Source organism: Pagrus pagrus (assembly GCF_965226575.1).
Source record: "Pagrus pagrus genome assembly, chromosome: 4".
Classification (NCBI taxonomy): domain Eukaryota; kingdom Metazoa; phylum Chordata; class Actinopteri; order Spariformes; family Sparidae; genus Pagrus; species Pagrus pagrus.
The window spans coordinates 530,001-539,413 of NC_140188.1; the positions used below are offsets into that span (position 1 = coordinate 530,001).

Below are 9,413 nucleotides of genomic sequence, written 5' to 3' on the forward strand. Positions count from 1 at the left end.
CACACAGTCACACACACACACAGTCACACACACAGTCACACACACACACACAGTCACACACACAGTCACACACAGTCACACACACACACACAGTCACACACACAGTCACACACACACACAGTCACACACACAGTCACACACACACACACACACACACACACAGTCACACACACACACACACAGTCACACACACACACACAGTCACACACAGTCACACACACAGTCACACACACAGTCACACACACACACACACAGTCACACACACACACACAGTCACACACAGTCACACACACAGTCACACACACACACACACACACACACACACACACACACACACACACACACACACACAGTCACACACACACACAGTCACACACACAGTCACAGGAACACACACACTCAGCAGAGATGGTCACATTTCTCTAAACAGTCCATATGTTAAACTTTAGGTTCAGTGTTCAGTTTCATGACGTGACATCACTGTGACATCACTGTGACATCACTGTGACATCACTGGTTGGTTTAGGAAAACATAGTGTTCACCTTCAAACTTCTGCTTCCGTCTCCACAAACACAGCTGGAAAAACATCCAGTGGTTTCACTCTGACACATGTTGAGACTCAGTCCCACACACAGTAACACATCCATGCTCTGATTGGTCGAGCAGGTGCTGACTCACCTGAGGATCTCCTCCCACATTGGGATCGGCGTCCTGATTGGTCTGCTGTACCTGGGCATCGGGAACGAAGCCAAGAAGGTTCTCAGTAACTCAGGGTTCCTCTTCTTCTCCATGTTGTTCCTCATGTTCGCTGCTCTGATGCCCACAGTGCTCACCTGTGAGTCACACACACACACACACACACGCACACGCACACACACACACACACACACACACACACACACACACACACACACACACACACAGTTGCTGTTACGAGTCATGTGAGGGCTGTACTCAAATACTTGTACTCCATTACATCTCAGAGGTCACAAACACTGAAACTGGACGTTCACAGGTGAAGAATATCATCATCAACAAGCAAAACAAATCAGACGGATGATTAAAATATATTATATACAAATATATTATATATTATATCAACAATATATTATAATGTAATGTAATTAATGTAGTTAATATTATAATACTCTCAACAAGAACTTACGTCTGATACTTTATTTATATTTTTCTGATGTTAAATATTTGAATTTATCAAGAAATAAAAAAACACAAATAATTAAACAATAAATAATTATTTGAGCTCTGACCGTGTGTTGGGTTTCAGTTCCTCTGGAGATGGGAGTTTTCCTGAGGGAACACCTGAACTACTGGTACAGTCTGAAGGCTTATTACCTGGCTAAAACCATGGCTGACGTCCCGTTCCAGGTGAGCTGACGCACGACTCTCTGAACTGAACTGAGGGATGTTCACGACAGCTCAGACAGCTGAGCAATAACGGTCTGTCCTGGCCCGTGTACAGGTGGTGTTCCCGGTGGTGTACTGCAGTATCGTGTACTGGATGACGGCTCAGCCTCCTGACGCTGGACGCTTCTTCCTCTTCCTGTCTCTGGGGGTTCTGACGTCTCTGGTGGCTCAGAGTCTGGGTCTGCTGATCGGAGCCGCCTCCACCTCGCTGCAGGTCAGCCTCACTGAACTCGCCCGTGTCGGCTGACGTTCAGGTGTGTCCACCTGTCGACCTCACTCAGGTGTGTTTGTTTCCTGCAGGTGGCGACGTTTGTCGGTCCGGTCACAGCGATCCCTGTTCTGTTGTTCTCCGGGTTCTTCGTCAGTTTCGACACCATCCCCTGGTACCTGCAGTGGATGTCCTACATCTCCTACGTCAGGTGGGGGCGCTGTCTGATTAAACAACTGCAGCTGTGAACAGAGAGAAGAAGAAACAGAAACTTTACATTTCTAACTTCAACATAATGAATTCACCAGCTCATTCGTCTGTCAGTGAAGTTTTCTGTCCAATCAGAGAAAAGCATCAGATTACAGTGACACTTCTAATAGAGGAACTTTGAATGATCAACTGCTAAAAGATAAATTATGTATCGTCGCAATGTTTTTTCACGCAGCGTCTGAGTTTATCTTTGGTCTGAAAGAAGCAGTTTTAGCTCTTGTCTCTGTAAATTAAAGCCCACTTTCTTCTGATTGGAGAAATGTTCATAAGCCCGACGTGACGCGAGCACCACAGCTATTCTTAACTTCATAACTTTATTCTCACTACAGGGCCAATTTAACTAACTCGCTAATCGTAGTGAATGTTACACAGCATGTACTTTTAGCAACGACCAAAGATATCTCTGCATCAGGAAACTCGTAAACCTCAGAGGTTTGATCCAGATCAGAGTCTTGGAGTTGTTGTTTTGGTTCCTACTGCTTTTCTTGAAGACCTGCCCTACTCCACCTCTGATTGGTGGCTTCTTTGGTAACGTTCTCTACACCGGACTCCAGCTGTGAAGGTCTGGTTTTGTCAAACCAACAGCTTTCTCAAACATCTCTACACATCATGAAGGCCTCCTGTGTTGTGTTTCAGGTACGGTTTTGAGGGCGTTATCCTGTCCATCTACGGTCTGGACCGGGAGGATCTTCACTGTGATGAAGACGACACCTGTCACTTCCAGAAGTCTGAGGCCATCCTGAGGGAGCTGGACATGCTGGACGCCAAACTCTACCTGGACTTCATCGTCCTCGCCATCTTTTTCTTCTCTCTGAGGCTCATCGCTTACTTCGTTCTTCGCTACAAACTCAGCGCTGAGAGGTAGACTGGGACCAGGACCAGGACCAGGACCAGAACCAGAACCAGGACCAGGACAAGATCTGAGTGGCAGCATCTGCCATTTAGGACACAACCTTTAGGCCAAAGTTAGCGTGTAGCAGTGCAGTTTGTCTACATGTGGATCTACTTTGGCTCGCTGTTTGAAAACCACAAAGAGAACAAAAGTTAAAGGTCTCTGCGTGTCACCAGAGGACGAGGTGAGGACACATCAGGTCCTGCAGGGACAGCAGCTGGTCTCCTGATTCCTGCAGGTTTAACTGTGCCACAACAAACTGTCTAACTAACTAACAAGAATTGGACAACACCTGATTTTTCAGAATAAAAGCATGTGCAGACTCTGGACACTGATGATTCAGGACAGACTTTGACTTAGTTCCTCTCTGAGGTGAAGACACTCTGTCCTCACAATCACTGTGTACATCAGACTGTTTATGAGACAAATTATTTCTTGAATAAACTTTATTTACCCCCACAGTCCTGACAGGTCTCTTATGTAACATCCTGACGATCTACAGCCACGTCAGCAGCTCTGAGACGTTTGAAGAGAATCATGTTGCATCATATTATCGTGTCCACTCCGTTTATATCTGCCAGCTGCCTGCGACATGAAACAGTTCAGATTTCATCCTTCAGTTATCATGAAGCATCACAACGAACGAGTCCTGCAGAACTGCTTCTGAACAAATGAAGACAAACTTTCAAGTCAAGATTTGACACGAAGTCTAAAAAGATGCAGTGCACTGCATTAATTTTATACAGCATTGTATAGACATAAACAAGGAGGAAAAGAAACAAAATGTTCTGGATAAACATCTTCAGAAACATCTTGTGCAGAAAATCCTGGTTTAACTAAACCTGAACTAAACTAAACTACAGATGAACAAGTCAAAGACTTAAAAACTTGAAAAGGTCTTAAATTTTGTTTACAAGTCTTAAATTTCATTCTCAAAGGTCTTAATTTTTCCCTTTCTTATCTGCATGATACAGCTCAACAACATAACTGTGCACTAAGTAAACGATCTCCGACATGAGGTGACGTTCCAATGCACTGTTTCAACTAGGAGGTCGGAAAATCCTGATTTCTGAGTTTTCTAGAACGCAGCATTGCGTTGGAGCGTGCACAGTCAGCCGCTGACCCACGAGGTCGTCGCTCTTTGGGCAACTTTGGGATGGGAAAGTGCAGATTTAATCCATTGTGGCTAAGTGACTCAAAATATGACCGGGTTCAGGCTGAACCAGGGACTGAGTGGGAGGCTCAGTGCAGCCTGTGCCGTAGAAACATCAAGCTCGGCACAATGGGACATATGGCCTTGCAGTCGCACATGAAGACTGCTAAACATTTAGCATGCTCAGCAGCTACACGGAGGCTGGCACCCATATCCCAGTTCTGCGCGGCAAACCCGACGCTAACCTCGGCTGCCAGCAGCACCGAGCCCACACAGCCAGGTAACATACAAGCTCTTTGTGGCTCGACACCAACGCTTAAGGCAGAGGTGACGTGGACACTAAAGACGATATCGGACCACCACTCGTATACGTCAAATGAAAATATAAGCGGGCTCCTCAAAGTCATGTTCCCCAACTCAGAGATCGCGGCTACTTTCACATGTGGGAGCAACAAGACTGCCTGTATTACTAAGTTTGGTCTGGCCCCTTTCATCACCAAGCGACTGACCGAGCAGGTCAATGAGGCGTCTGGATTTGTGGTCATGCTTGACGAAAGTCTAAACAAAAGTACAAAAACTAAACAGCTGGACATTCACCTGCGCTACTGGGTTGGTGACCGCGTCCACTCGAGATATTTTGGCTCTGAGTTCATGGGCCATGCTACGGCGGTGCACACACAGGTGCATGCACACACCTCTCACACTGTAGTTGTGTTGTTTTTTACAGTGTTGACACTGTTCCAGCTCCATTGTAATACATGCACACACAGACGTTCACTCACACACACACGCACACACTCACACATTCCTTGCAGTTATTGTGTTTTGTATATGATTGTGTCTAATATGTTAAGACATTGTTCTTTTGTGTAATGTGTCTGCACACACACTCCTCACACAGTTGTTTTGTTTCTGACAGTGTTGAGAGATTGCAGCAGAGTGTTAAAGGGCTGTATGCTCCGTTTGTAATACTTTTGCACACAGGCGTGCGCACGCACACACTATGGTTTATTAAAAGAAGTGATTGTTATTTGTCCCTGTGTTACGCTGTTATTCTTAGTTATTCCGACAGATTTTTTTTGCATTGTTTCATAAATGTATGCCAGAAAAGGTGCGAGGTTGGTCTTAAATTTCATTGGACGTGGTCTTAAAAAGGAAAGAAATCCTGGGGCACCCTGGACAGAGCAACAAGTTTCTTCTTTATTAAAACATGTTGAATATATTTCTGCCTCTATGAACATTGTGGAAACTGTGAGACGTCAGCAGCTTCGGCACGGATCACAACAGTCATCAGCCGTCAGTGTTTCTGTCAACAATAAGTCAATGACTGAGTGATGAAGAGCAGTCACACAGACAGCGTGACAATAGAAACACATTTATATTATACACAAAAAACTATCATGTTATGTGAAACAGTTTAATAAGGGATCTAGTCACATGATGTATTGATCCTGAGTCACATGATGTATTGATCCTGAGACAGCTGATGTACTGATCCAGTTGTCATCAGACTGTGACGTCACTATAATGACGTCACAGTCTGATGACAACCTGACAAACATCATGTGTGAGATTCAATCAGGATCAATACATCATCTGTCTCTGCATCACTACAGACAGAGATCCGATCAGTCAGGTCCATGAGGGGAAGCGGAAGGGGCGGGGCTTCGGCGCTCTCGTTTCAAATAATCCTGGTATTTTGATTGGTTCGCTGCCGTGTCTGTGTGCTGATGACGATGACGAGTCAGGTGACCGTTGGAGCCTCTTAGCGCCGAGACCGTCCTCAGAGGAGAGGAGCCGCGGGACGGAGAACCGGAAGAGACGGAGCACCGAAGTGTGGAGATATGTCCGCCATGTGTCGGCATGTGTCGGCAGGCAGTCAGCAGGCTGTCGGCAGGCTGTCAGCAGTCAGCAGGCTGTCGGCAGGCAGTCAGCAGGCTGTCGGCAGGCTGTCGGCAGGCTGTCAGCAGTCAGCAGGCTGTCGGCAGGCTGTAGGCAGTCGGCAGGCTGTAGGCAGGCTGTCAGCAGTCGGCAGGCTGTCAGCAGGCAGTCGGCAGGCTGTCGGCAGGCTGTCAGCTGTCAGCAGGCAGTCAGCAGTCAGCAGGCTGTCAGCAGTCAGCAGGCTGTCAGCTGTCGGCAGGCTGTAGGCAGGCTGTCAGCAGTCAGCAGGCAGTCAGCAGGCTGTCAGCAGTCTGTCAGCAGTCTGTCAGCAGGCAGTCAGCAGTCAGCAGGCTGTCAGCAGTCAGCAGGCTGTCAGGGACCTGGATCCCGAGCCGATGAGGACGATGGGCCGGCGGATGGCAGAGACGTGTTGGCGGGTAGGCTACCAGCTAAACAGTCCCACAGTTTATCTTTCACTTTTTAAATTATTTAAACTACTTTTACTTTCTTTATTTTAACCACTGTTTCAACCACTCGTTCACAAAGTCGGCCCGTTTATCTCACTCCTCTGTTGGCATCTTAACACCTGACTAACGGTACATAAAGGTTTATTTCAACCAAATTCAAGTTTGTGAAAATACAAAGCAGAAGGTTTCTGTGAGGTCGTCTTTGTGTCCTGACAGTAAAATGACTGATTCTGTAAATGGAGTCTGGTGGATTTGGCGAACATGAAGCTGCCGTTTCTGGTTAAAAAGGGATTTTAATCTTAACTAAAAGGTTTATCTCTGTTTGGATTTATTCAATAATGTCAGTCAGACATCTATAGTAATAATAATAAATTAAGCAGGTAAGTGAAAAACAAGAACTTTCTGGTGGAGGTATTCACCCGAAGCTGCTAGCTTGTCATTGATTTAACCCTGCAGTAGGTGTCGATGTGTGATTGATTGAATAATCTGAATCATACAGCTGTCATAGTGTATGTAACATTGAGCTACACACTGCAGGCTACGAGTAGCATGCTAATACAATAACCAAACCACAGTCCTGTTGGGGGCATCCTCTGCTTTCATACTGTGTGCTGTGATTACGGTGGCTAGCTAATGCTAAGGGGCTCTCTGCACTCTGACTTACAATCTGTCACAATATGAAGCGTATGTGTCTCTATTATTATGTTACAACACACGTGAAGGCCACTCCCACACCCCCGAGGCCACACCCACACTATGAGGCCACTCCCACCCTTTGCGTCCACTCCCACACTATGAGGCCACTCCCACACTGTGAGGCCACTCCCACACTATGAGGCCACTCCCACACAGATTTCAAAACCCTGCAGCTCCTCCAGTTAATTAGAAGTAAAGAAGCCTCTTGGATGAGAGGTGAAATGTCTTCAACAGACTGAAACAAGTCCAGTTGCCTACGATTCAGCACCTAGAACAATGGTATCCTGTTTCTCAGTTTGATTAAGTGAAACTCAGTGTGCAGCAGGCCCAAGAGGTGTTGTTTCATAAGAACCTGACTCATGACAAAAACATACAATATATTAAATCCAGTACTACACACAAATAAACATGCTTTAATTTAGAAACTCAGATGGGTTTGACTGAACCCTGTGTGTGTGTGTATGTGTTAATTTCAAAACATTTTAAGTTCTTTTTATGTAAATTTAAATAAACATATAGTATTAGATGTTAATAATTCATTAGATAATAAGTAATTTATATTTACTTATATAAGAGACTTTGCCAATTTAGCCAACTAAATGCAGAGCAAAATTCCCCATTGGTCAGATTATTCTGTTCCTTTCATGACGAAAAATGAATTTAAGGAAGTCAGTGTTTTGTTAGTTTCGTTTACTATTACGGAAATTATTTTTGTGTCTCTAGCAACTGTCAAACAAATACATCCACAACACAACAGAACACAACACAACACAACACAACACAACATAATAACAACAATTACAGTCAAAGATGGACAGCCTCATAACTTCCCTGACAATAAGCGGGTCATCCAGCAATTGAAAGGTCGCTGGTTCGAATCCCTGGCTCCCCCAGCTGTCTAGTGTGTGTGTGTGTGTGAATGTGACGAGTGTTGTAAAGAGCTTTGTGCGGTCAGTAGACTGGAAAAGAACTAAGTCAAAGTCCATTTATCAATAAACAATACACACATGCCAAAATGTAAATGATGCTGCTCTCATATCACAGGTTTGTTTAACACAGCTGTACTGTGGTCTGAGTCTGGACAATCTGAAGAACACATTTTGTTTTCTAGCACTTCAGCTCTTTCAGTGAACATTATGATATCATTTAAAATGATGCAGTGTTTACAGTGATGAGGCAGACCAGGGCCCAGCCCCCTCCGTCCATGGACAGTCAGAAACCTCAGATGTTCAGTGTTCAGTGAGTTTCTTGCAGAGTGCTGACAATCTGAAATTCAGTTCTTAGTAATGTTGTAATCTTTTACAAACAAACAAGGGATCCAAATATCTGTACCGGCTGCAACATTGAAGTGATTAACACATGAATGCATCCGTTATTATAGTCCAACGATATAATATTTAGACTATTGGTTGAAACTTTACTGCTACTTTCTCTTTTGCTACATGTCTTTAAGTATATTTTGATGCAAATACATTTCATACACTTACTCAAGTAATATTTGGATGAAGGACATTTACTGTCTACAAAGTATTTTTATACTCGTGTTGTGCTTCCTCTAGCACCAGAGCAGTAATGTTGAGCTGTACTGTGACCAGCAGGTGGAGCTGTTTTCTTACAACAGAGCACCAACCACATGACTGTGAGAGCAGATCTCTGATGAAGTCATTATCTATCTGCTGATCATTGACTGTTACTTAAATCATCTGTGTATTTAGTTAATAATCCTCCAGTCACACAGCCTGTTCTTCATCTATCAGGTGTTTTTAGATCAGCTCGTGTCCACAAATAAAAAGTGAATGAGCTGTAGTGATCTCACAGCAACTGTCTTCCTACGAGTTTATGATACACGATTCCTTGTTTGTTCTGTTGCTATCAGTAGCCCTTTTCAGACAGAGATTATGCATTATCGCCACAACAAAGGCTCGCCTCTGTACCGCCTTTTTTAAATTCACGCTGAACAAGCAGCGGCATAAAACCACTACAGTGTAGAGTTCTCAACGGGCCTGAAAATTACAACCCGACCCGACCCGGCCCGTGGCTTTTAAAGGCCGGACCCGATGTAACCCGACACATCAGCATGAATTATCTGCCTGAACCCGGCCCGCCGCCACTGGGGCACCTCTTTGGTGTATGACACCGTGAAAATAAAATACATACATACATACATACATACACGTATTATCATGCTGAAGTGATGCGACTCCGACTGTGTACCAGGGCAAGCCGAGGAAGAATGTCTGCATCCCGAGCACCGTGCACACAGGTGTGGGCACCTTTAGTGGGGCGAAGGCAAAACCAGAGTCTGTGATGTAGCCTACAACAACACCGAGTACGGCGTGGACGTCCTGGACCAGATGGCGAGGACGTACTCCGTCAAAGGCGGTACGGAACAGCAGCGATGATTAATAAATGTTTTTTTT

General features: G+C 45.0%; 1 protein-coding gene across 1 annotated transcript in view; it reads left to right on the forward strand.

Annotated features, from left to right (window-relative positions):
• The window catches only part of abcg1 (ATP-binding cassette, sub-family G (WHITE), member 1), a 19,094-nt gene extending 15,839 nt beyond the window's left edge, over positions 1 to 3,255 (forward strand). The window contains exons 11-15 of the mRNA XM_084351255.1: positions 668 to 836; positions 1,287 to 1,387; positions 1,482 to 1,640; positions 1,727 to 1,845; positions 2,541 to 3,255. Coding sequence (XP_084207381.1) covers positions 668 to 836; positions 1,287 to 1,387; positions 1,482 to 1,640; positions 1,727 to 1,845; positions 2,541 to 2,769 — 777 coding nt within the window. The 3' untranslated portion in view covers positions 2,770 to 3,255. The remainder of the gene's footprint in view (positions 1 to 667; positions 837 to 1,286; positions 1,388 to 1,481; positions 1,641 to 1,726; positions 1,846 to 2,540) is intronic.
• Positions 3,256 to 9,413: the final 6,158 nt, after the last annotated feature.